Source organism: Cervus canadensis, chromosome 1 (genome assembly GCF_019320065.1).
Source record: "Cervus canadensis isolate Bull #8, Minnesota chromosome 1, ASM1932006v1, whole genome shotgun sequence".
Classification (NCBI taxonomy): Eukaryota; Metazoa; Chordata; class Mammalia; order Artiodactyla; family Cervidae; genus Cervus; species Cervus canadensis.
Window position 1 is genome coordinate 34,760,414 of NC_057386.1, and position 27,530 is coordinate 34,787,943.

At 54.2% G+C, this 27,530-nt stretch overlaps 1 protein-coding gene across 3 annotated transcripts in view; it reads left to right on the forward strand.

The window, feature by feature from the left end:
- The first annotated feature begins 718 nt into the window (after positions 1–718).
- The window catches only part of WSCD1 (WSC domain containing 1), a 46,916-nt gene continuing 20,104 nt past the window's right edge, over positions 719–27,530 (forward strand). Inside the window, exons 1-6 of one of the 3 annotated variants that reach the window (XM_043477311.1) lie at positions 1,836–2,037; positions 2,451–2,528; positions 12,265–12,967; positions 19,508–19,622; positions 19,970–20,154; positions 21,871–21,992. In XM_043477311.1, coding sequence (XP_043333246.1) covers positions 12,541–12,967; positions 19,508–19,622; positions 19,970–20,154; positions 21,871–21,992 — 849 coding nt within the window. In that variant the 5' untranslated portion in view covers positions 1,836–2,037; positions 2,451–2,528; positions 12,265–12,540. Of the gene's footprint in view, positions 790–1,835; positions 2,038–2,450; positions 2,529–12,264; positions 12,968–19,507; positions 19,623–19,969; positions 20,155–21,870; positions 21,993–27,530 lie in introns of those variants that run through there. The other 2 variants (XM_043477315.1, XM_043477304.1) reach the window with 2 other exon arrangements.

Below are 27,530 nucleotides of genomic sequence, written 5' to 3' on the forward strand. Positions count from 1 at the left end.
CCGTGCAGGGCACAGGGCCTTAGCTCAGAAGGGCTCCGTGTTGGGTTTCACACTTCTGTTCTCATTTCCTGAAGTTCTTACCCATTCTTGAACAAAGGCCCACATTTTCATTTTGCACTGGGTCCCACAAATGATGTAGCTGTCCTGGAGAGGGCTTTGAAAATCAAAACGCAATGCAAAAAATGCACAGTGGGTTATTGTTGTTGGTAATAATAGCAACAATGGACATGAACTTGAGCCAACTCTGGGAAATAGCGAAGGATAGGGAAGTTTGGCGTGCTGCAGTCCATGGGGTCGAAAATAGTCCAACAAGACTCAGTAACTGAATAACAGCAACACTAATAGCAACACACACATTCACACTCCAAAGAGACGAGTATGGGGGCTTTCCTGTAAGCACCACCCCTCACTCCCTGTTCCCTCCTCCAGGTCCTCCCGGGCCCCAGCACTACTCACCTTCGTCCCAGGGAGGGGTCTGACTCTCCTAATTCCTGCACTTGGCCTGACTAGCCAGGCTAACCCAAGTGCCTCCCTTTCCCCTCTGGGTACCACTTGACTGAGCTACATAAAGCGGGGCTCCCACTGGTCCCCAGGCTAATCCTCTCCCGCCTGCCCTCCACCTGTTGAAAACGGCTCCTCCCAGCCTTGCCAAGCAGCGCCGCCCCTAGTGGGAGTCGGAGGCATGCGACTCCCTTTCAGAAGGACCCGCTTAGAGCCAAGCCGGCGCCACCTGTTCCCGCAGCCTCTGCCGGTCCCCAGTCATCGGAGCGTCTCAGCAGCCAGCCCCAGGTGAGACACGGCCAAGGATGTGCCCGGCAGGTCAGGGGCAGCACGGTGGCCTGGGGACTTCTGAGGAGCAGGAGTGGGGCGTGGAGGGAGCATCCTGGAGGTTGGACCCAGTCCTTATTTTAAAAAGGGGATGGGTGTGTAGCAGCGTGGTTGTATACCTGTGTGTCTGTATCAGCCCCTATCCACCTCAGGGAGTCTGTGGGCCAATGGCCAGTAGGACTCTCTACACAGCAGTGTGTGTGTCAGTGGACTCCGGTGTGTGGACGGATCACTACACCTTGGTGTGGGTCTGGCACTGTAGGTCTGTGTGGGGCAGTGCAGTGGTTGGTGGTAGAGCCCTGAGTGTGTGGGCATGGGAGATGGTGTCGGTGTATTTGTCTGTGGGGTAGCGATCTGTGGGTCTCAGAGTGCATGTGTATGTGTGTGTGTGTGTGCGTGCATAAGGATGTGAGTGTTAGTGTCTAGCTCTGCGTTGGGACAGTGATCCAACGTGTGTCTGTCTGCCTCTGCGGGTTGGTATCAGAGTGCTACAAACTGGGTGGCTGTCAGTGTCCCAGGAGAGAGCCCTCTGTGTGTGTGTGTGTGTGTGTGTGTGTTGTGTGTGAGTGTGGGTGTCAGAGTGTCTGTGAAGCAGTGGTTCAGTGTGTTTGCATCACGTGTGTCCCCGTGTGTCTGGGCGAGTGTGGGAGCCTGTTCCTCTATGTGGCAGTGCCCAGTGTGTTCATGTAGAGGTGTGTTGGTGTGAGCGCTAATGCATTAGCCTGGTGTGTATTACAGCAAGGGAGGCTGTATGTGTGTGTATGGGAGTGTGTGGATGGGACTGGGTGCCGGCGACTCTGCTTCCCAGCAGCGAGCGTGGCTGCGCCGGGTGGGCTGGTCCCCAGGACCTGGGCGACCCCTCCCACGGGCGGCGGGAGGACGGTCGCCTCTAGGACCCGGCGGCGGCCGGCCGCTGTCCCCGGGCCGCGCGAGTGAGCATGTGCAGAGCCGGGCGCCCGCTCGCCCGCTCGCCCCGCTGCCCGCTCGGCGCCCGCTCGCTCAGCCGCCGCGGCTCAGCCCGGACGTCCGCAGCCCAGGGAGCCAGGCGGCGGCGCCCTGTGCCCGGGGCGCATTGGGCCGCTCCTCGCCGCGGGCCACCCGGGGGCGTGCGGGCGCCGGGGGCGCCTAGGCTCTGGGCACTGCGGGGCTGCGGGCTCAGCGCCCCAGGGAGGCGGGGAGCGGGCGCCCCAGCCGGCAGCGATCGCGTGGGTGAGTGCGGTCTCCGGGTGGTCCAGCCGGGACCCCTGCGCGGGCGGCGGGCAGGCTTCCCCCAGCCGCGGGCCAACAAGTTTGTGTAGACGTGGCCGGGATCGCGGCGGGGCTGCACCTGCTCCGGCTCGGGGCGCGCTGGCGGGGGTGCCTCTCGCGGGGCCGGGGCGGCTTCGCCCGGGAGTGTGTGCGCTTGGGTGGAGGGAGGTTTCGGAAGAGCGGGATGGGGCGGGGGTGCTCAAGGCAGTTTCCCAAGCCGCGTACCCACCTTGGAACCCTCAGAGACTGTCCGTTTTCCGGGATGGAGCCTTGGATCCGGGCCCGGGGAAGGGGTGAGGACAGGATTTGGGGTGCGCACTGCCTTTTCTAAGAGGAGACGTTTACCTAGCGGCAGCTCTCTCTCGTTCTGCTAGCACGCCAGGTTTGCTGTCAGCGGAGGTTTTTCTCCGTCTCTTGGTGAACTTGAACGGAGGCATGGACAAAGGCGAAACGTATGTATTTTGTCCGGAAAATTACCCTAAGTAGAGCTTTTGCATCTTCCTAAGTGTAGAAGGAGATTCATGACTGGAGGCTGCTAATTGCGGTTTTTCGTCTCTCATGAGAAGCCTCCGGGGGGTCCTCTGCCCCGATAACCTCCCGGGTGTCTGTTTTCCCGGAGCATCTGTGCCCAGGAATGATGCCTGCTCGGTGCCGGCTCGCCAAGTGGGGAGGCAGGGGCGGGGAGGGAGACCTCTGACCCTTCTCTGAGCACTGGGAAGGCTGGACGCGAGGGTTCCAGCCGCACAGCCCTGCCCTGGGATCCCGCTGCTGCCCACACTCGCCTGGTCCCCAGCGGCACCCAAGATGGACAGACTCGGAACTCCACTGCACTTTTCTAACAACATTAGACGCTGTCGTCTCTCTTGTCGCTGGAAGGGCGGGCTTCAGTTTATGGAGCGCTTGACTTATCCCATGTAGGAACGCCATGGTTGGAATCAGGAGATGGGGAGAGGAGGTGACTTTTTCTTTTTCTCCTCTGAATCGCCTAGGTTTTCAGGCACAGGAAGTGAGGGCTGGTGGAAACGGGAATACAGGCAGCAGAGGGCTGGCTTGCTGCGCTCTGCCTGCAGCAACCTCGACCTGGCGGTTGCAAGTGCTAGAGAGAGGGCAAGGTGGGGGGAGGTTCTCTCCAGTATTCCCCTCACCGCCCCCACCCTCCCCATACACTTGGCTCTGGCCTCACAAGTCCCTTGGAGATGATGCCCCCTGGGCCCATTGGTTGCCCCCAGAGCCCAGTGGTTCCATGGGGGAAGAGCAGCTGTGTTCATCTCCTGTGCACACTCGCTAAAGGAAGCTTGGCCCACAGCTGGGCTGGTGAGGTTAGCCTGGCAGCCCTCATCTTCCTCGCAGACAAGCCCCCTGGCCCTCCCCTGCCGCAGCATCCTCCAGTCTTCAGCATGACCATTTCCACAGCTCCTCTGGAAGAGTGCTTTGTTTTGGGGCGAGGGGTTCCCTTGTTTCACTTGGAGCGCTGTGGGGTGTTGCCCTGTGCCCTACAGCATGTCTGGCTAGAAGTGAAGAGATGCCTGGATTGAGCAGATGGCGGCCCCCTGCCCCTCCCCTCCTGTCTGCCTAGTCAGGCGGAAGTGGATGTTGTGGACCACTAGTGGGCTGCTAAGGCCTGAGCCCTCGGAGCACTGGGGAGTGAGTTGCAGAGCTGCTTTCCTGTACAGTCTGCTTCAACAGGCAGCCCGGAGCCTCCAGGCTGGGACCGAACTGTGTCTGAGCAGTGCTTCTTGGGAAGGTGTGTTTCTCTATAGACACACCTGGCTTGTGCTCCCATCCGGCTCAGACCCCAGTCAGTCTTGGTGAGGCCAGTCCCCTGGATTCTCCATCTGGAGCGTCACTGAGGCCAGGGCAAAGGAGTCTGGGGGCAGTTCCGTGTTTATTTTTTAATTTTTCAATCAGTTTTTACTGGAGTATGGTTGCTTTACAATATCGTGTTAGTTCTGCTGTACAGTAAAGTGAATCAGCTGTACATATATCTCCCCCCTGTTCTGGATTTCCTTCCCATTTCGGTCACTACAGAGTGCGGAGCAGAGTCCCCGGAGCTCTATAGTAGGTTTTCATTAGTTATCTGTTGTATATGTAGTATCAGTCATGTCTATACGTCCATCCCAATCTCCCAATTCATCTCACCTTGCTTCCCCACTTGGTGTCCGTAAGTTTGTTCTCTGTGTCTATAGATGATCTTATTTACAAAGCAGAAATACAGCTTGGTGTTTAGACCTTTACCCATAGGATGTGAGTGATGATCAGACCCACCAGCAGGGGCAGAACTGGGCTGGAGGCAGGCCCCTCTCATTGGGGAGTGAGAGCTGGAACGTGGCCTTGGACTATCTTCTCCCTGGGCTTCTTTTCACTCTGCTGCTTTAAATCTCTCCTCCTCTCAGCTTTAATAATCAGCATGTGGACATATCAGGTGGTGGAGCGGTAAAGAACCTGCCTGCCAATGCAGGAGACACTAGAGACACTGGATTTGATTCTTGGGTCAGGACGATCCCTTGGAGATGGAAATGGCAAACCACTCCAGTATTCTTGCCTGGAAAATTTCATGGACAGAAAAACCTGGCAGGCTGCAGTCTTTGGGGTCACAAAGAATCGGACATGACTGAGCACAACACACATGTAGACATGTCACCTGGAAAGTTGTTGGAAGGGTGGCTCTTTTGGAGAACATAGTTAGGGAGGAACTGTATTTCCTAGGGTGGATGTGAGAGTGGTTGGAAGAATGGGCCGGATTAACCATGTGCGGCTTCAAATACTGCGAGCCTCTTGGTAGCTATTAAAGCTTTCCTTCTCCACTTCAGTTCTCTGTCTCTTACTGCTGAAAACTCATGATGGGGTCAGGAGGGTTCTGAGGACAGGAGGGTCCAAGGTGGTCCCCCCTAGCATAAGTCCACCATCCCAGTGACTTCAGGCATAGACCTAGAGGAGGGTGAGGCTAACTTTGGCTGGGTGCTCTACCCACTTGCCCAGATTTATCCAAATCACTCAGTGAGGTTTGGACAACCCTCAAGAGTTTGCCACTCAGTGGAAGAAACATCCAAGCACATGAACAAAATAGGGTTCTACCAAAGAAGTGGCCCAGAGATAACCTAAAAGAGTCTGTACTTGGCTCTTGGAAGAGTGGGTTGGGCTCCAGACCAACCAACTAAAAAGGGGAGATGCCACCCCCCATGGAGGTGTTCTCTCTTTCTTTGCAGCCCTTGCCCCTAGCTGAGTGTCTGGAAGAATGGATGGAGTTGAATGGATGAAGGCCACATGATATGGTAAATGATATCACAAACCTGGAATCTGAAAACTTGAGTTCAGTCTAGCAATAACTGTTTGTCTTTGGTCAAGTTAATTTGGCCTCTCTGTCTCAGATTCTGCCTGTCCATGATAGAGATGGTAATGATTTTGACTTCACAAGTTTATGGGAAGATCATTCATTCATTTGATGATCTGTTGATTCTTTCAGCACACTTGAGAGTGTGTGAGAGTACCTTGCCGTCTCTAATGTGGTACATACAGATTTAGTCTTTTTTATCTGAACCCTTCCCATCTCCAGGGGATCTTCCCAATCCAGAGCACTGAGTTTACTGGAAGAATCCCCCCTCCCCCCACCTCCTTTGCTTTGACTGGAGTTTTGACCTTAGTATTATGTTTTATACCTTTTAAGCACCACTTCTTAATTTGGAACTTTTCCCTTAAGTTCTGAAGTTCAGAAGATCAAAATATTTGCCTCTTCAAAGGCAGGGACCCCACCGCATTCCCATTTCCCAAACCTTGTCCCATCCCAGGGCCCAGCAGATCTCTGTTTAGTGGGTTCTTTGTTCTCTTTCTGAGCCTCCAAGACCCAGAGCCTTGGGACCTGGGGGTGAGGGCAGTATGGCCCTGAGCACTGGGGGAGGGTGACCCATGGGGACAGATTTCTGGGGTCTGCCCTGTACCCCACAGACACTGCCTGTGTCTATGAGGGGCCCATAGGCTGGGAGGAGAAGTGGGCAGTGTACCTGGGACTCAAGGCAGGACACGTCACCTGAGCATCCAGCCTCCCCGTTGAGCTCTGGGAGCAGCTCTGCTCTGGGGACCAGGAAGGCTTCATGGAGGAGGTGGCATTGGAGCTGATTTGGTGGCCGCAAAGCATTTCTGAGCCACAAGACAGGGCACCCATTAGCATTCCAGGCCGACAGAAGAGTAAGTGTGAGCGGGCTTGAAGCATCGCATGCTGGCCAGTGGGGCATCAAGTTCTGGAAGGAATGTTGAAAGGAATTTGCTGGGAGATTGACCCAGGAAGGGCCAGTGAATACCAGGCTGAGGGGCTTGAACTCGGTCATCTGAGTCCTGGAGAGCCATTGAAGCCTGGAGCTTTGCTAGTTCTTGGTATTAGAAAGATCTCTTTGTGAGGCTTCTAGGAGAGGGCAGCCTCTGGGAGAGGGGGACAGCGTCCAGATGACAGGCATTGAGCCTGGGCAGGGCAGTGGCAGGGACTGAGGGTGGGAAGAAATGGGGCGGGGAGAGGGTGGCTAATTCATAGCGCCGAGCCCAGCTGGAGGCTCTCAGTGGGGCTTTGCTGAAGTTTAGAGGCTGAGACACCCTCCTACCAATCATGGAGGCTGGGGCTCTGAGCCGCTGGACCACGAATGCCCATCTCCTTGTCTGCGGGAGCAACACGTGGGTTCCTGTTTTTTGTGTTTGGGGCTCACCCAGCTAAGAGCGCACAGCTCTGGATCCCCAGATGGTTACAGCCCACACGGCAGTGGCCGTGGCGTTCCTAAGGCTACCGGTGTTCTCTCCTTCCCCGTCTGTCCTCTCTGGTGGGGGCAGTGGTGGGGAATGGTAGAGTCACGTGACTGAACCCCAGTGGCTACTGGTCGGGCCTGGGCCCTCTCTGAGCTCTTTCTGCAGCCCGCAGTCCCCTGTGGCTGCCTTCTCTCCTCTCCCGGCTGTCGCCAATGCTCACTTGTTCAGTCCCTCGGAAACCTCAGCCTGGTGCCATCTGCCCAACGCCCCCCCCACCCCGCTTCAAACTGAGCTATGGCTGCCACCTGGGGTCCAGATGACAACAAAGTAACAGCTCAGGTTATCTGTGTCCCCACCTGTGCTAGGCTCCTGCTCCCGCCCAGAGACCCCCCCAGAAGCCTCCCTGTCCCAGTGCTCTCTTCTCATTCCTCGGAAGAAGCTGAGGGTCTCCCTCCCTGGGCCCTGGTCTCCTCTGGGGTTGCTCTTGGGCCTCTGGCAGACCTCCAGGCAGGGCATCTGGTGTCCACCTTGTCCAGCCTGAGGCTCTCTGCCTCCTTGGCGCCCCCTCCTTCCCGAGAAGCCTGGAGTCTCAGGCAGGGGTGGGGGGGCCCCTGCCCCCCTACCATTCCCCTGAAGCACTTTGCATGGTTCCCAGATGGGAGGTGTCACATGGGACGCGTGCCTTGGGGAAAAATGGCCCAGACCTGCAGAGAAGGGGCGGGGTCAGGAGGCTGGGACTGTCACCACATGGCAGCGTTGGGCTGGCTGGGAGGGGGGTGCTCTGTGGGTGGCACCATGTCTGGGAGCTTCATCCTGGCATGTTTTCAAAGAGATCTGATGGAGGCATACCAACCCGCTTTCAGGATTTCATCTTGCCTCCTTTGGAGCTGGGGTGGGGAGAGAGGCAGGCAGCTGAGTGGACACGGTGGGCTCTGGGAGCAGGGAGCTGGGGTCTGAATCCTGGCCCTAGTTTGTCTGGCCTTGACCAGCTGAGCTTTAGAGACCCAGGCTCTTAAATGGGGGTGATCAGGTTATCCCCCTTGATGGGAGATATCGAGTAAATAAGATGGTGCAGGTGAAACACACAATCCAGTGTAGCCTAATTACTAAACGCTGTAAAAGAGGGATGGGAGTGTTAATCGCTTCATTGTGTCTGATTCTTTGCGATCCCATGGACTGCAGCTGCCAGGCTCCTCTGTTCATGGGATTCTCCAGGCAAGAATACTGGAGTGGGTTGCCATTTCCTTCTCCAGGGGATCTTCCTGACCCAGAGATTAAACCCAGGTCTCCTGCATTGCAGGCAGATTCTTCAGCATTGAAAAAGCAAGCATGGACTTCTCTGGCAGTCCAGTCGTTAAGACTCCACACTTCCAGTACAAGGAGAACAGGTTCAATCTCTTAGTGGCGAGCTAAGACCCCACGTGCCTTGTGGCTTGGCAAATAAATAAGTATTCAAAAAGAAAGAAATAGCAGGCAGTTGTTAACACCTATCTTAGCACGGAGGCAGCTGCAGGTAAGAACGGTATACTGGTCCCACCGCAGGGAGTTGGAAGCTCACTGGAGGTGAGGGTGGCTGATGTCCCCCACAGCTCACTGCTGCAGGCCTCTCCTCCAGGGAGCTTCCAAGTTTGCTTCCTTTGCCACTGGCTGTAGGTAAGAGGTTTCCTCTGTCATTCGGCCCCATGACAATGCTTAACCCCCATTCCACAGATGGGAAGCCCGAGGTGCCACCTGTTCGGTGACTTGCTCAAGGCGGATTTGCTCTCATGGAGGGCCTCCTGGCTTTGGGGTGCAGTGGGCACAGCTGATGGGCAGTGGCTAGATATAGCCCCCCTTCCCAGGTGGTGGCTGCTTCTGTCCTTCAGCTGCCTTGTGGCTTGGCTCTGAGTCCTTGTGTAGATGCTGCACTTGACTCAGCACCCCTCCCCCCACCCTCCAGGCCTTTTTCCCATACAGTCACTCAACAGACATTTACAGGCACTGTCCTGCGGGCTGCATGCTAGGATCTGGGGATGTGATGGTAAATCAGGTGTCGTCTGTGCCCTGGGGGGGGGGGAGGTGAACATGGCAGAGAGTGGGGGATGATTGCAGAGCAGAAACCTGGGCCAGGGGACAGGTTGCTAATACTGTGGGTTTACAGGGCCCCACTCCCCACCCCCATCCAGGCAGCGGCAGGTATTCTGGGCTGGGAATCAGCTTTGCAATGTGGAAAGTTCAGAGTGGCAGCCCGTCGTATCGTCTTATCAGAAGCAGGGGTCATGGAGCTCTGGCCTGAAAGCAGCTGTCCCCTGCCCCCTTGCCCACTGTCCATCTCCCCAGACTAGGGGAGGGCCCCCGTGGGAAGGGGTGGCTCCAGAGAGAACTTGGTGGGGGGGCAGGTGCCTTGGCGAACCCAGGTGTGATCACTCAATTCCGGAATGATCAGCGTTGACCACACCTCACCCCGCTGTACCCTTTGTAGCATGTTCGCAGCTCCTCTATACAAACGTATATGGAATTCAGGCTGCATCTTGCCTTCAAAATTCTGAACTGTTGATCCATTGCCCACCTTTTGGCTCCATCTCATCAGAACCTTTCTTCCCACAACAGGGGTCCACACTCCCCTTTTATTTTAGTTTTATAGGATTTTTCACTGATAGAATCTCAATCTTGTAACCAGAAGCCTTTGGCAAGCAGATTTGGAAGCCCCTTTTCTTAAAATGACGACACAGGAAAGATCACATGTAAAGCTCAGCACCTGTGTTAACTTCCACGTGTCTCTAAGGCCTGAACTGGTGAAGCTGTGTCCTTCATGCTCAGGTATCGCTTTGTCTCCCACCTTTCTAGGGAGGCCCCCACAGCTCTAGATAAGCAGAATTTGAGATTTCATTGCCCTAAGATCACCCACTGTGGTGCTGGAGAAGACTCTTGAGAATCCCTTGGACAGCAAGGAGATTAAACCAGTCAGTCCTAAGGAAATCAACCCTGAATATTCATTGGAAGGACTGATGCTGGAGCTGCAGCTCCAATACTTTGGCCACCTGATAAGAAGAGCCAACATTGGAAAAGACCCTGATGCTGGGAAAGATTAAGGGCAGGAGAAGAAGGGGGCGACAGGATGAGATGGTTGGATGGCATCACTGACTCAATGGACATGAGTTTGAGCAAACACTGGGAGATGGTGAAGGACAGGGAAGCCTGGAGTGCTGTAGGTCATGGGGTCACAAAGAGTCAGACAGGACTGAGCGACTGAACAACAAGACCCCCACAGAAGCAGGTTTCTGATATCAGGATCCACCTATCAGTGTATCTTCTCATCCATTTAGAAAATGTATTCAGACACAGAGAGGGCTGAGCATCTATTCTGCTGGGACTCATGTTGTGAGCTGGGGTTACCAAAATGCATACATAGTATATGACCTCCAGCCTGGAGTCAGTTGCAGTCCTGCAAGGATGGTTGACAAATACAAGGACAATTAAAATCATCCCAGGATGGCAAATGCTGGGATGAGGGTCAGCATGGGGAGACAGAGAAATCTATACCAGTGGGTGGGTGGTGGTCAAGGAGAGCTTCTCAGAGGAGGTGACACCTGGGCTGATTCTTGGAGATACAGAGGGATTCACCAGGCAAAGAGGGAGGAAAAGACATCAAGTGAAGTATGTGCAAAGGCACCAGGGCAGACGTGCTGTGGTTGTTTTTCTGGGCCATGGGGTGTGTGTGTGTGTGTGTGTGTCTGTGTGTGTGTGTTTACACACACATGTGCATGCGATGAAGAAGCAGAAGGGAAGGGCCCAGCAAGAGACGAGCTGCTTGGGCTGGATCAGGAAGGGGCCTTGTATGTCATGCTAAGGAGCTTGGAGTTTATCCCAAAGCCACAGGGAGCTATTGAAAGGGGTTTTAAGCAGGGGAGCGCCGTGATCAGATTTGCGTGTTAGGAGGATCACCTTGGCAGCCTTGCAGAGGATGGATTGGAGGGGCCAAAGCTGGAGGCAGGGGGATCAATCCGGATTTCTTGGGATTTTCTCTGTGGTTTTACAAATCTGACGAGGCTAGCTGGGGTGGGCCTGGCACACACCAGCTAACAGAGAAAATAAAAGAGACCCGTCTGAAATGGCTCCCAGACTCAGCATTTAATTCCACCTTCATTTGCTGACTCCCTACCCTGCCACCCCTGCCCCAGCCTAAAAGACCCACTGGACCCCCCTAATTCTCAGATCCTACCCTCCCCAGAAGCCTCAGAAACTGGCGGCTCTCGGCATTGAATCAGAAAGGGTCATGCTGGTCTGACACCACCCCCTCCCAGACCCTGGAATGCCAGGCCACAAGAGCCCAAACGTTGTCTTTCCTCTCACACCCGGCTACTGTCCCCAGGGCACAGAGCAGCCATTGAGGGGCCGCGGGGTCCTGGCGGGGGTCCCGGGCCTGTTAGTTACAGGCAGCGGCTTAGTCACGCTCCTCGGAGCCTTTCACCCCGGGACAAGCCTGTCCTTGTGTTCTGGGCTGTCCTTATCCAGCAGCCCAGCTCGCAGCAGCTGCGGGCCCCTTTGCCAACCCCCGACAGTGCACTTCAGAGGCGCCGTCAAAGGCAACCAAAGCCCAGTGTGAGAGCTGAGTCCTGGGGAGCAGAGGGGCACCCTGGGAAGGCTGCTCCGAGAGCCTCCTTGCTTCTCTACACCAGGAATCCAGCCTCTGCTGACAGGTGCATGGCCCCGGGGGCTCTCCTGCTCTGCTGTCCTCCCTTCAGGAAGCAAGGAAGACTATGCAAGCCCACCCCCTCCTCTGTACCCTCTCCTGGGTTAAAACCAACCCACCTCTGTAGAAGCATTTCCAAAAGACAGTTTGCAGCCCCAGTACACACGTGCATCGAGCACCTGCTGTATACTCATGCCCTGGCCTGAGTGCACCTATAGGTAGTAGGGTCTCATTACAGGCTGGGCCACGTGGGGGTTCACAGTTCAGGCTCTGAATTCACGCTGTTCCAAACCTTGGCTCCTCTTCTCCCCAGTTGTGTGACTTTGGGAAATTTACTTAGTCTCCCTTTGCCACAGTTTCCTCATCTGTAAAATGGGGGTAAAGCTGTATGTATCTCTCTCTGGGTTGGAGTGAGGATTAAATGAGATGATACATAAAGTGTCTAACTCAAAGCCTGGCATATAGCTTAAGGATTCATACAAGGTCACTGCTGCTGTTTTTCCTCCTTCCTGTTGTCATCAGTGGATTGTCCTATTGCTCCAGGGTAGAGCGTTAGTTCCATTTTACAGATGAGGAGACTGAGGCCCCGTGAACTGAAATAGCCCACCTGCTGTCACATAGTCGTCCTGCAGCAGAGCTGGTGTTGGAACCAGGCTCTCTGTCCCTCGTTTCTGCAGCATAGCCAGCCCCTTTGGCTGACAGAACACAGAGGCGTGGGGCTCCTGACCCTGGGGCAGTGGGAGAGGTGGACCCTCCCATCGCCTCTAAGCGCCCTTTCTCTTTTCCAGGTTTCGGAGCCAGGACATGAAGGTCGCTAGAACCCAGGGATGGCGAAGTTCCTGACACTTGGGCAGAAGCTGCAGCTGCAGGGCCCAGGGCCGGAGCTCAGCAATGGTGCTATCTGAGCACCTGCTGGAAACGGGGCAGGAGGAGCAGTAGCCCCAGGAGAGAACAGGCCGGTGCTGGCATGCAGGGATGACACCTCCGGAGGCTCCGGCCTCCTTCCCGCCTGGGTGCTAGGAGCCGTCCCCGGGCTCCAGCTGGGAGCCCTGCCGCCCAGGGGCATGGCCAAACCTTTCTTCCGACTCCAGAAGTTTCTCCGCCGGACGCAGTTCCTGCTCTTCTTCCTCACTGCCGCCTACCTGATGACCGGCAGCCTGCTGCTGCTGCAGCGGGCCCGCGTGGGCCTCCCGCCGGGCCCCCGGGCCCCTGGCCCGCTGCAGGCCCTGCCTGTGGCCGCTGTGGCGCTGGGCGTGGGCCTATTGGACAGCCGAGCCCTGCACGACGCCCGGGTCAGCCCGGAGCTGCTGCTCGGCGTGGACATGCTGCGGGGCCCCCTGGCCCGGCCTCGGCCCGACCCCCGCTGGCTCCGCAGCCGCAACTCGGAGCTGCGCCAGCTGCGGCGTCGCTGGTTCCACCACTTCATGGGGGACCCCCCGGGCCCACCCGCGCTGAGCCCCGAGGCCCCCCAGCCAGCCACCAGCAGCCGAGGTAGGTGCTTAGCCTGGGTCCCCTTACACATATGAGAGCTCTTCCTGGGAGCCCCATTTGGGGGCACAGGACTGGTGTCCGCTCTCCCTGGCCCTGGCTGCAGCCTGAGAAGTGGGAACCGAAGGCCCATGGCCTTCCCACAGCCTGCTTTCCCCAGCCCCACCACAGACGGGAGGGGCCTGGGAGGAGAAGCCCTTGGGAGTTTTGCTCACTCCCTAGCTGGACTGCATGTGGCTGGGGGTTGAGATGTGTAAGCATCTTAGAGCTGAGACAGACCTGAGCTTAAATTCTGGCTCATTCCCCAAACTTACTGGGTGACCACGTCTCTTAATTTCTCTGTCCCTTGGAAATGGAGGTCGAGATACCTGCCCCAGGGTTGTGGTGAGGACTAAATGTGATAATGTACAGCAGCAGTTCGGTAAGTGGGATCCCAGGCCGCAACCCAGCACCACCCAGTAGCTTGTTGCAAATGCAGGTTCTCAGGTTCTCTTGGACTCCCCAAGTCTCGAACTCTGGGGCGAGGGCTGCAGAACTGCAGGCTGCAGTCTGGGGCAGCATGGTCTCCAGGTGGCTTGCATGTGCACTGAGGCTGAGGACCACTGGACTAGGGGGCCTATTGTATGCACTGGCAGTCAGGAATTATTATTATTATTTAATAACAATAGCTGACTTGTGTAGCAGTGACCGCACACCTGTAAGTGTTGTATTTACAGGTGCTATTATTATTGTTATGGGGCTTCCCAGATGGTGCTAGTAGTAAAAAGCTACCTGCCAATGCAGGAGATGTAAGAGACACAGGTTTAATCCCTGGGTTGGGAAGATCCCCTAGAGAGCATGGCAATCCACTTCAGTATTCTTGCTTGAAGAATCCCATAGACAGAGGAGCCTGGCAGGCTATGGGCCATAAGGTCACAAAGAGTCGGACATGACTGAAGCGACTTAGCATGCATGCACTATTATTATAACTCAGTTTTGCAGGTGAAGAGGCATGGAGATTGTTAAGTAAATTCTCCAAGATCATTCTCTTAGTTTTGGCTCCTTGGAAGCAAACCCTGAAACTAGGATTCACATGGACATGGTTTGTTTTGGATATGACCCCAGGAACACTGGTAGGGAGTGGGAAGTGAGACAGGGGAGGAGGTGGCCAGTACAGGATATGTTATGGAGCAGATGGGGACTTGGAATGAGGGTAGAACCTGCATCTTAGGGTGCAGCCTGGAGACAGCAAGGCGGGGGGGACACGGGCAGGGCACTGACCAGAACTGCTGGAGTCACACCACTGGGACTCCATCATGGGGTCAGCCTGGCTCCAGCTTGGAGCTCTTAGCACCGAGTTATCCAGACTGTGCGGGGCCTAGAGACTGAGCCTGTGTGAAGGGAGCACCCAGGGAGTGTCAGAGCCGTTGTTGGGTGGTGACTGATCTCAGACAGTGTCTCAGCATCTCTGTCACCACCTTATTTGATCCTGTACAAATCGCTGGAAAAGTGCTCTCCTGAGTGTAAGAAGTATGGTTGGAGCTTTGAATCCTCAGTGGCAGGATGTAGAAGAAGATGGTGGCCCGATACAGTGAAGACTGCAGGACTATGCCTTCTATAGAAGAAACTTCCATAGAAGGAAGTGTCCTCTGAAATCCTCTAGGTCATAGCCCTTGTGTGGGATTCCTCAGCAAGGCTTCCATGTAAGAATGAGGGAGAGTCGAGGAACCACTTCTGTAACTCATTTCATGTAGTTATAATTTCTATAAACTCCTCCCAACACATCAAGAAGCAGAGTCTCTATCAAGGTGATGCCAGTGTAGCTCATTTATACTAAGGTATAAAGAACTGACCAAAGTCACCATGGATTTCTTATAAAGAAGGCATGGAAAGAGCATGGATTTTGAAAACAGACCTGGATTTGTCTCTTGGTATTGCCAGTTATTGACTCTAGGACCTTGGCAAATTAGCCATGATTCCTCTTTTTATTTTTCTCAGTCCACACTTAGCACATATGAGTCTCCATGTGTGCTATTCACTTTACACTTGAGGAGCTCCGTCTGTAGTGGTGGAGTCAGATATGCATCTAGATGATTACTACCTAGCATGACTGAGGCGTCAGAGAGGCACATGCAAAAGGCTTGGGGCTCGTTACACAGAAGTGACAAGTTCTTAGTAACCTGGCTTCAGGGTGACTGGCCAGGAGAGGGGAGCACCCGGGGTGACCTGGTTACAGCCCCGTGTGTAGAATATCTACGTCCTGGAGAACCAGCGGGCACTCTTTAGGTCATCATTTAAAGAGGCGATGGAAGAGGCTGTAGTGAAAGCTGAAGGCAGTGGTGAGATCCAAACACGACAGACCATCACCTATTATACACCAGGGTTTCTGTCCTGAGTCTCTGAGTACCTTCTGCACTCTGGCTGACCCTCCCTGGTGATCCCCAAACCTGGCAAGGGAGGGGTTAATGCCTAATTCAGTGGGAACAGTCAAGCTCTGGTGTTGAATGGTGACAATTCAGACCAGTCCGTGCCTCACATCAGTTATTCAGTATTTTGAACATCCCCCAGGATTGGAGGAAGAATTCGCCCTGGGAGAGGCGGTGGTGTCACGCAGCTGAAGATCTTCAGAGGAAGTGGGGAGAGGCAGGCACTGGCCCTAGAACCCTCTGGGAGCCCCCTTCCTCTCTTGGGGCTCTGTGGGGCCCTGCATAGCCAGGCTGGCCTCCCTGGTGGAGGCCCGCCCTCGGGACAGCTGCTGGAGCTGCAGACAAAGAGGGCGTCTCTTCGCAGCCCCGGGCAGCCCGCCATCCTCCTGTAAGGGGATCCGGCAAGGCTTGGAAGCCGCAGGAGGCCCCATCAATCACTGAGCATTTCATTATACCTTGGACAACATCCATAATGGAATAAAATGTCAGTAAGTTTACTAGGGGAAAAATAGTAACTTCTCCATAGCCAGTTTGTTTTTTATTGATAGTAATTTCCAAAGACATTCCAATATCTCCGAAGCCATCGTTAATAGCCTCGCGGCATGTCCATTTTGATGTGCAAATGAACAGATGCAGAGTCACAGACAATAATGCATCGCCTCCGTTTCAGCCGAAAGTAATAAATCCGCCTCAGAATGTGTCCCAGTGCATCCCTGGGAAGTCCTTTCTTTCTACACATTCCCGCCTCTGTCAGGGAGTTAGAAAAGCCATTCATTATTTTTCCAGGAAAAAAGACTCACCTCCTCCTCACGAATGGGGGGAGGTATCTGGGTCTTGCTACAAACAGAGACGGGGCCAGCCGGGCGTGGGTGTTCCTCCAGACTGGTCAGTTCCACCCACCAGCCAACTGGGAGCTGGCTAGCCTCTCCTTGTTTTTGAAGAACCCAACCCTGACCGCTCGAAACCCTTTCTTTCTCTTTTATTAATGTGCTCTGCTAATATTTACGGAGCCATCGGCATACCCGGCCCCAGGTTACAGTGTAGGATGAGAATAATAATAGCTGTCGCTTATCCGAGCATCTGCTGTGTGCCAACCATTGTTCTGCCTAGATGGACATCTGTTATCTCATTTAATTTAATCTTCAAACAGCCTTATGATGTCAGCAGTGCTATCACCATTTTAATGATGAAGGGTTTGCATTTCGGGGAAGTAAAGTAATCTAAAAGTGTTTATTATTAATAATGACACATTGCAACAATAACAGTCACCCCTGAGCTTGTACTACATGCCACGCCTGCATTAGATAACTTTCCATGTTAGCTCATGGCATTCTCACAACCCCCCCCACCCCCATGAATTCCGTGGGACCGTATGCTTCACAGATGCGGAAGCAGAGGCTGCACATGCCAGGTCACGCAGCCAGATAGAGCAGAGCCTGGATATGAATCTGAGGCAGCCCATGCCCAAGAGCTTCTTCTTCCCGCCCCGCCCTGCAAACGTGTATGTGCCAGTCTCAGCCTCCAGGGGTCTTGAGCCCAGTCACCTTTAGAATCTCCTGGTTAATTTCCCATCAGCAGTGATAAATGTTTAACAACCCCCAAGCTTGTGTTTGGGATGTTTACTTGAAAGCTGTAATAGAATTTCGTCTTTGCTGAGCAACACATGTCAGAAATTTCTCAAATATTAGTTTTCTTTTACTAAGCAGGCAGGCTAAGGAGAACGATTGATTCTCGCTGACCTGGGTGAAAGCTTTCTGATCTCGGTAGTACTGAGATTTATATGAAGAGAGAGAAGCTTGCAGGGCCTGGGTGTCTGGAGCTCTGAGTAGAGGAGTGGAGCTTGTATCCATGGATGGACACTGGGTGTGGCCATGTGTGTGCTGGTGGGCATCCTGGTGAAGGTGGCCTCAAGAGGGTCATAGCCTGGAAGGGGGCAAGACCCTGTGACAGACACTGAAGGTCTTTGCTTTCACTGAAGCCCAGAGTTCTCTATTCTGAGGTTTCTGGGTCTTCAACCTTTTCTGGCATGACAGAGAGTCCTGTCTCCCACCATCTTGGCCATCTTCCCTTGCCTGGCCTTTTTTTAACCAGGGGCCCTGGGAATTGCACATTGGTGTAGCCAATAGGACCAGCGCCTCCTTGCATTTGGGCTCCCTGCTTTCCCTCTTGCACCTTCACAGGATGTCAGTGTGGGTTTTAGGAGCTCTGAGCCACTGTTGGCATCACGTCTGACCTTGGCAGCGAGTCATCACCTAAGGGGAAGTTGTGGTCCCTGCCCTCAACGAGCATGGTGCAGAGATGAGAAACACAGGTGTACACGATTTTTAACAACATTTAATGATCAGGATTTGCGTGACAGCAAGTTTTTCAGACACTCAATGTAATGGTGCAGGGAAAAGAGAGGCTGCAGAAGACTGGAGTGGTCAGGGCTGTAAGCCTTACCATCAAGGATGAGTAGGAAGCAAAGAGTGGATGTGCAGGAAGGAGCAGGGACATGACCAGATGTGGGTGGGAGAAATGAGCAAGGGGAGGGGGAGGGTGCCTTTATCCATTTGACAGTTGAGGAAACTGAGGCACAGAATGTTGAAATGATTTAATCAAGGTCAGAGACAGATTTAAACATGCTGTTCATACCCAGGAAAGTCACCCCTGATTCACGTCCCCAGGAATGTGGGCTGGCAGACTCACTCCTTCAAACCACTCAGCTGGTGGCCCTGAGCTGCTGTTTTGGGCAGCTTCTTGGCAGGAGTAGTCAGCACCAGTCTCGCCTGATCTGGGAGCTCCAGGACTGGTGGACGAGATGGTCACTCCTTCCCGCAAAGCCATTTGGGAGCTGGCTGGCTATGGGGAGGCCTTGGGCACAGTGCTTCCTGGAGACGCCCAACTTCCAGAGGCTACAGTGTGCTGCTCAGGTGCCACTTGAGACATCCTGGAGCTGAGTGCCAACATTTCCCCAGAGACGGGCAGCATCTTCATCATGGGTGCCTGATCCAGATCTGAGCGCAACTCTTGTGGGTGTGTGTTCACAGCTCGGACAGTGTGATGGTGTGTTTGCAAACTCCTGATGCATAGTTCCTTTAATGTGCTGTGGTGCACGTGATGTTTACACACCTAATGCACTTGTTAGCGTTCAGGTTCTCCAGGCTCGCTGTGCATTTCTGGGAGTCAGCTCCCCGTCTTGGGGTGTGGTGGGGCAGGACTATTTCCCACTGACATGTGCACCGTTGGGTCAACATTGTCACTGCTTTGTGGAGACTTGCCCCTCAATGTCCCCTTCCAGGGATGTGCTGGAGATGCCTGACCTGGTGAGGGCTCAGGGTCTTGTGGTCCTAAGGATTCCCACACAGGACAGCCCTCTTACATGTTAATAGATGCCGCTTATACACCTCCAGTGATGGGGGCTTCCACCCTCCTGCGATGGCTGATGTTTTCTTTTCTTTCTTTTTTTTTTTTTTTGATGTGAACCATTTTTACAGCCTTGATTGAACTTGTTAACAATATTTCCTCGGTTTATGTATTTATTTATTGGTAGCATAATGTGTGGGATCTTAGCTCCCAACCAGGGATCAAACCCACCTCCCCTGCATTGAAAGGCGAAGTCTTAACCCCTCGACCATGAGGGATGTCCCAGCAGGTTTTTTTCTCTTGGACTAGCTCTCCCTGTTTGCAAGATCTCTATATTAGCTAAGATCAAACTTTGCGTAACTCATTTCTTCCTTCTGGATCACAAGGAGGCAACAGAATCTGCCTATCAGGACATTCATGGATGCAGACAGGCCTCTCCTGGCTTAGGAAGGACAGGGATGAAGAGGAGAGGGGTCCAGGTGAAGCAATTAAACCAGCTAGACTTGGTGGGTGAGGGCTGGTGGAAGAAAGTTGTATTCTGGCTGATGCCAGGCTCCTGGCAGGGTGTCTATGGGACTATTGGCTATTAACTAAGAAAGAGGGCAGGAAGGGAACAAGTTGGATGTGTCCAGAAGCACTGTGAGGAAGGTTGGACCACAACCTTGTCCCCTGGGCTTCTCTGAGAAGTGTCATAGCCAGGAAGGGCAATGCCAAGGGTGGGTTCAGGGATTAGGACCCTCCCGCTCTCCGGGGTGTCTGAGTTTCTGCTGTGGTTCTCCCTCACCCCCTGCAGGCACCTATGTGGGATGCTTCAGTGATGATGGCCAGGAGCGGACACTGAAGGGGGCTGTATTTTTTGACTTGAGAAAGATGACCGTCGCCCACTGCCAGGATGCATGCGCTGAGCGGTAAGTGGGGGCCCTAACGGTCAGCTCCACTGGAAATAAGGCTAAGAGGGAATCCCAGAGAGTGGGAGTTGTGTCCCTGAGGTGGTGCTTCTGCTGCCAGTGGGCTGTTGGAGTGCGGTTAGAGCTCGACGGATCAGATTCAGTTGTCCAAGACAAGGTTTACTGACGAGATGGCAGGGGATTGTGGAAAGAGCTCTGGGCTCAGTGTCAGGAGACCTGGGGCTCCTGTCCTGAGATTCCAGGACTCATCCTTATCCTGGCCTCAGACCCAGGGGCCGTTCCTGGATCCAGACCTCAGTGCCCCGGGCCAGGCTTGGGACTCACCCCAGGCCCCACTCTGCCTGCAGGTCCTACATCTACGCTGGCTTGGAGGCCGGGGCTGAGTGCTACTGTGGGAACCGACTCCCAGCGATGAGCGTCGGGCCGGAGGAGTGTAACCATGAGTGCAAAGGGGAGAAGAGCTCCGTGTGCGGAGGGGTGGGCCGGCTCTCCGTGTACCGCGTGGAGGAACTGCAGCCCGGCTCCAGGAAGCGTGAGTGCGCCCGCCTCTCCCTGAGCTCTATCTGCCCCTGCTGGCTGCCACCTCTGCGTCCACAGCCCTTCATCTAAATTCTGTGGGACGGAAACCGTGCTCTGCCTTCCCTACCACCTTCCCTGGACAGGCTCGTGGCAGGGGGCGAGGTGTTAGGGTCTGCCAAAGATCGCTTGAGATCATGACCAAACCACATCTTTCCTTGTCCTCTGTAGGAGAGAAAAACCGATCAGGAGGCCCAGAGCCTTGGTCTAGGTGTTTCTCAGACATGCTGTGTGGCCTCCCATCTTTGGGTTCCAGTCTATTTTGTCAAGTGCAGAGGGGCGGACCAGATAGTAGGAATGTTTCCTAGCTATACAACACCTTGAAGTGCTGGTAAAAGTGAAAGCCACTCTGTCGTGTCCGACTCTTTGTGACCCCATGGACTATACAGTCCCTGGAATTCTCCAGACTAGAATACCGGAGTGGGTAGCCTTTCCCTTCTCCAGGGGATCTTTCCAACCCAGGGATCGAACCCCAGTCACCCATATTGCAGGTGGATTCTTTACCAACTGAGCTATCAGGGAAGCCTAGGAAGTGCTGGGTAAAACTGAACAAATGTTGCTATAAATGCAAAGCTGAACTATCAAAAAAGTAAGGAAATCCCTGGCTCCAGCGGGAACTAGGAATCATGGCGGTGAGATGAAGATAGTTGACGATGCTATGCAGCAGTGGGTCTCCACGGGGGAAGCTGCTGGTCTTGGTGGCCACACGCCTTAGGTTTTAGTGTCCACAGAGGACAGAAAAGGAGGTTTTGAGTCCACCAGGGTAGAGACCTGGATTGAAACTTCTTTGTGAAGTTGGATTCAATTTCACTGAAGTATGTACATCAGTGAAATTTTAGATTAAAAAAAAAAAAAAAAAAAAAACACCTGCCAGAGACAGAAAAACTTGTCTGTTTGACCTGAGCTTCAGGTTGGGATCAGAGGAAGGTGGAGAGCAGGTCATCTGTGGCTCCATCTTGAAGGTGCCCTCCTGCCCTAAGTGGCCTGGGACTCTCACCTGGGGAGCGGGGGAGAAGGGTGTGGAATGGGGGTGACAGCCTGTGCCACACCTGAAGTCTAGAGGCAGCTGAGGTTCTGCCAGCAGCATGTCACATCACTGACTTCTCACAGCTCATGCTGCATCCTTACCTCTCAGCATGTATAGGGCGCCTGCTGTATGTCAGGGTCAGAACTGGGTGTGGGGTGAAAAGGGTGACCCAGATGCTGCCTCCCCCCAGGCTTCAGGGAGGTACTCGCAGTGGGGCATGGGTTCAATCCCTGATCCAGGAGCTAGGATTCCACATGCTGCATAGCATGGCAAAAAAGAAAAGGAAAAAAATCAACAGATTTGTGGAAGGAAGGGAGAAAGGGAAAGAAGGAAGGAAGGAGGGAGGGAAGAAGGATGGACACTGTCCCCGAGGGCTGGCGGGAGTAGCAAGTCAGGAGTTCAGCAGCTTCAGCCAAGTGATCCCTTGTCAGTGACCCTGGTGAGTAAGGTTCTGAAGTCTGCTTTCTGTCAGGAGCCTGGCTTGACCATAGCCTGTCTGGGCAGTTTACCTTCTCCGATTTGGAATCTGCTCCTCCTGAGTGTAATTCCACCTATTTCAGGATCTGAAGCTGCTATTTCCCCCGGGTCAGGCCCCAAGAAGGGCAGGCACCGCTTCTCACCAGATCCCCATTTCCTTCCCCGCAGGGAGGACTGTCACATACCGGGGCTGCTTCCGACTGCCGGAGAACATCACACATGCCTTCCCCAACTCCCTGGCACAGGCCAACGTGACTGTGGAGACGTGCTCCGGATTCTGCTCCCAGAAAGTAAGAGGAATTATGACTTCACAGCTCTGTCCTTTAACCATCCAGCCAGAGTGGTGGTCTCAGGGAGGGCAGGTGCCTGTGGGGGACTGCAGCTGTCCGTCCTCCTTGGAGCCCTGGTGGGCGCTGAGGAGGGAGGGAGGCAGGTTTTGCAGCAGAGTCGCCGAGGACACCAGCAGGGAGCCTGCTGATGCTGAGATCCGAGCCTGGGTGGGGGATTGTCAGTGAAGGTTGTAAAACTGAAAGGATCGTGCCTTTCCCGACGTGAGCTCTTGGCACAAGTGTCAGATGTTAAATTGACTTGGTTTGGAAGCAGGAAGCTGCTGGCTCGGGGCTTGGGGAGTGCTGATGGATTTTCTGTTATTGGCACTGACAGCGTTGGGCCAAGAATCCGACTTCAGGGGCTGTAGTCGCTCAAGTCCCTTTGGTCCCTCAGCCAGGGCTGAGGCATGGAGTGTGACTCTTTGCAAGGGCTGGGCTGAGTACCAAAGGCCATGTGCCTGCACCGCATGTCGGCTCCGGGGTGGGAGACATGGATCAAGTTCAGACGGGGTTTGCATGTGGCACGATCGGGGTGGGGTGTGAAGCAGGGCTGGTGAGACCTGCAGGCTGCCAAAGAGCTTGGAGATCTGAGGCTGGAGACCCGAGATCTCCAGACTGGGCCAGATGCTATGGCCCTGGAAATGGCCCTGAGTGGCAGTAGGCTAGGGCTTGGGGCTCCAAATCCTGGGGTCCACTGGCTTTCATGGCACTGTAACACGTGGCAGTGGAACTGAGTGGGGCTAGGAGACAGGCGGGTCCTGCCCATGAAGGGGATGACGATGGTTATCAACAGTCCTAACCGGTATTCAACATTTATTCCATGCCAGTCTCTGTTCCAACTTCACATGGGTTAACCCACTTAATCCTCTTGACAACCGTATGGGATAGGTGTTCTGAGTAACTGCATTTTGTAGGCGAGGAAACAGAAAGCTTAAGCTTTCTGCCTGAAGCCACACAGCCAGGAAGGGGGAGAGCCAGGAATTGAACTCTGCCTAGTTCTGTAGCCTTCTGGTGCTTTGAAGGGTGCAGGGCGTGGACTTCAGTGAAAGCACGTGGAGTTGGACATGAAGACACGTGCCCTCCATGGGCCCCCACTCCCCAGGAGCCGCCCTCCCTCTGCTCTGTGCTCTCAGCCCTCTTGAGATGCTTCCCTTGGAGATGGGGGGAGACAAAGCCTTTTACCTACATGCTTTCCTCTTGCACAAGCGCAGCCTTTGAACTGGCTCTCTTCCATCTCCGGCATGTCCAAAGCCACTGCCAAGGGTGTCTTGGTGTCAGGGCTCCTGAGACACAATGCTGGGAGCCGAGAAGATCATTTTGTTGATTCAGAGACACCTGGACTGGGGCCCCCTTCTCCCCCTCTCCTGCTGGTGGGACCAGAGCCAGTGGAGGTGGCAAGGACACCTGCTCCCACAGCAGGGAAGAAAACCTCCTACCCTGGGCTTCCTTCACACCTGCGGTTCAGAGCGGCTCCCTGGAAAGACCCCCACTGTAATCAGAGGAAGTCAACTGGTCCAGACCTGCTGGCCTCCCGGGTCAACAGATGTACAGGCATCTTCCTGTGGGCTGGGCGCTGGGTTGCAGCCTTCCCCTGCTGGTCAGCTCTGATCCTCCCAGCACTCTGTGAAGGGGGGTAGTCTGACCCCTGCTTGCTGCAGAGCCAGCACAGGTTTGCAGGAGTGAGAGTTCTCACACACGAGCATGGAGGGACCGGCTTTACATCCCACTCTTATCTGTCTGTCTGTTAGTCCCTCAGTCATGCCCGACTCTTTGCAACCCCATGGACTGCAGCCACCACCCCCCACCACCCCTACCTCTGGGCTCCTCGGTCCATGGGATTTTCCAGGCAAGGATACAGGAGTGGTTTGCCATTTCCTTCTCTTATATATATATATATATATATATATATGTAATTTAATTAGTTAATTTATTTATCTTAGCTGCACTGGGTCTTCATTGCTGTGTGCAGGCTTTCCCTAGTTGCGACGAGCAGGGGCTACTCTTCACTGTGGTTCCAGGCCTTCTCATTGCGGTGACTCCTCTTGATGCAGAGCACAGGCTCTAGGCGTGCAGGCTCAGTAGTTGCGGCACACGGGCTTAGTTGCTCCACGGCACGTGGGATCTTCCTGGACCCGTGTCTCCTGCATTGGCAGGCGAATTCTTAACCACTGGACCACAGGGAAGCCCCCCCACATCCCACTCTTGACCCCATGCCCCATGCTTTCCATGCTTCTGCCTCTCAGTGTGACATCGGTGGAGGAAGGGGACAGGTGGGTGGGCTGTCGAGGAGGAGACAGGAAAAGAAACAAGAGGAAGGGAGCTGGCAGCCTCACAGCTGTGCGTCGTTGGTGCTTTAAATTTGTTTCCATAGATAAGACGCTCACGTGGAACACGGTGAAAGGACATCCAAGGGTGTCCAGGGGAAAGCCTTCCTCTCACTCTCTGTGTTGTCCACCTGTCCTTCCTTGGATGCAGGCGATGGGCCTAACCTCTCCCTCCCACTCTCAGAGAAATTCTATGAATATTCAGGCAGCTGTTCCTTTACAGAGTCAGGATGGCGTCACAAACCCCACAGGTGGTGACGAGCTGCATGCACTACCCTGCCCCGATCTCCTTCCCTGTGTCTTACAGATTGCTCCAAATTGGCACAGGAAGCGCTTCCTCACTCTTCTATGCCATTACATGGATGTCCTATCATTTATTTAACAAACACCCCACTGTTAAGCATTTAGGTTGTTTCCAATCTTTTGCTTTTACAAACAAGGTTGCGATGACTATCCTTATAGGGGAGTACTTCTGTGTTGGTGGTGGATCTGCGGGACACAATTCCTAGGCGGGGCTAGTTCCTTGTTCTGTGAGTAAACTTTGCTGTACTGCCCTGGTCAAAGGCTGTGTTCATTTTATGCACCCCTCCCCGCCCCAGCTCTGCGTGAGAGAGGAGCAAGGCACCCCTGAGACTCTGCTGTTGGGGAGGATGGTTTCAAAGCCACATCCCAGGTGGATGCCCCGCTGTATGGGGGCACCTTCCCTGGGGCAGCCCGTGAGGGGCCCAGACACAGAACTCGAAGCTTGTAAACTCTTCAACGCCTCTTTCCAGCCGTTCTTCAGAGGTACTGACACAAATCCAGGTCGGTGCAGTCTCGCATTGAAGCATGTGCCAAAAGAGACCTGCAGGCTCTTGGTACCTTATGCCATTTTGCACCTTAACGCTTCATACTTCTCCCCTTGAGATGGATTTCGTGGATGGGTTACCGGCTCAGCTCTGGGCAGCGATGCTGCGAATTGTTCAGACAGAACAAGGATGAAGGGGCACCCAGGGTTCTCATAAATGGCCTTTGCCCTCCAGGCGTCAGGATCTGTGCTGAAGGCTTGGCTCCTGTCCTCGCCTCCCCTGTATTGTTGGATGGGGGGTGGGGCTGTTTTCTTGGGTCCCATTGTTTAGATCCACAGAACGCTGCAGCTGTGAGGAGTAGTCACTATTTCCAGCTTTCAAGTTGAAAGCAGGTCTTGGCAGGACACACTTAGTGAGACGGGGCCAAACGCATGCGCTGACACTTACCGGGTGGGGGGTGGTGCCATTCCCCCCTGAAGAGAGGCTAAGACAGGAAGCAGGGACTCTGGCATACATCAGAGTAAGGTCAGTGCCTGATGGAGATGAAGGAGACTGGGAGGAAGGCTTAGGGAAGAGGACTGCAAATTTTTGGAAGGGTTGTTAGTTGCTCAGTCCTGTCCGACTCTTTGTGACCCTATGGACTGTAGTTTGCCAGGCTCCTCTGTCTATGCGATTTCCCAGGCAAGAATACTGGAGTGGGTATCTCCAGGGGACCTTCCCAACCCAGGGACTGAACCCAGGTCTCCTGCATTGCAGGCAGATTCTTTACTGTCTGAGCCACTGGGGAAGCCTTAGAGCTAGCAGATGCTGGGCAGTGTCAAAGGGCAAACGAGGGGTGTGAGGAACGCACATAAAACTGAGCAACACCTGGGCAGGGGTGAGGGGATTGGGAAAGCAGCCAGCCTGCCCACCCGGGGTGCAGGACCCCATGGCACCACGTGAAAGGTGGGGTGGGGACAGAGGCCTGCCTCTGAGTCCAGATGTTTGTAAGTTGCTAAGAGGGAGCTATGGACGGTGTGGTGGGGGAGAGGGCGGTATAACTGGTGTGGGCCTCATAGCTGTGGGTAGGATGCTGGGATCCCTTTGGGAGGCAGTAGTCCTCAGGGCCACCCCCAGAGATGCCTTGGCAATACTATGACCTAGCTTTGCCTGTGACCTGGCTCTGGAATTAGGGATTCCAGGTAGGGCAAGGATGAAGCTACAGATGTACTTGCAGGTAAAGCCCCATCTATCTGAGAGAGTGAGCCTTTGGTCCCCAGAGTGTCTGTTCCTCCCCTCTCCCTCGTCCTGCCCTGTGGCTGTGAGTGTGACTTGGACTCAAGCCTTCTGGATGGTCCCCATCAGCTCTCAGTAGGAGCTGGACTAGGACCCCGATCTCACTCTATAGCAGGGTTGCTCACCCTTGCATCTGTTATCAGTTGGGTCAGATCATTTGTGTGGGGATCTGTCTGTACAGTGTAGGATATTAAGCATCCCTCTACCCTGCTACAGACCAATAGCACCTCCACGCTTAGATGTGACAACCCAGACTGTCCCCAGACATAGCCAGGGTCCCCTGTGGTGCCCCCATTGAGAACCACTGTCCAGCGGGCCACCTGGAACCTGTTGGCTCAGCCATACCAAGACCCAGCTCACATTCACCATGCATCTGAATCCTGGTGATCGATTATCTTCTGCAACTATTTAGGGAGGATGAAGGAGCAAATTCCACTTCCAGCCCTGAAGTCTGGTAGATACAGGATCAGTCGGAAGTTGAGGCCTGCAGAGGTCACAGTTCTATTTGCCGGAAGGGTTTTCTTTGTCCTCTCCTGGATGTGGAGGGTGAGGGAGAGAGGTGAATTGGGGGATTTCAGGCTGTACTTTCCTGCCTGGAGTGCCAAGCACTTCCTCTCCGGAAAGGCCAGCAGCAACCAAGGCTGCAGAAACGTCCCAGTGGCAGTTTCATCTCATCCTAATTTGGCTTCTAGACAAGCTCAGATATACTGCAATGTGGGAATGGTTACGTGATGCCATGGCCATACAGTGGACTATAATACAGCCATTGAAAATGTTTTCAAAGTCTTTTATGATGGAAATGCTCACAGCAGAATGTTAAATGGGGCACAGCTAAATCGGGGAGTGGGGGCTACAGGCTTAATTAGGGCTGACGGGCAGGGGCGCCAGGAGCAGCAGATGCCAGAGGTGGGGCACAAAAGCAGGAAAAGAGGGGGCACCTTCCTTGTGCCATGCCCCAGTTTTGAGCACCATCTGAGGTTTATTTGTGGCTCCCGATAAAAATCTCTGCTTTTTTTTTTTTCTTTGCTAGTTGGTTACAATGGATTTGGGGAGCTCCCAGAATGTAGTTTGACAAGGAAAGAACACTTTGGGCCATTGATATCAGCATCTTA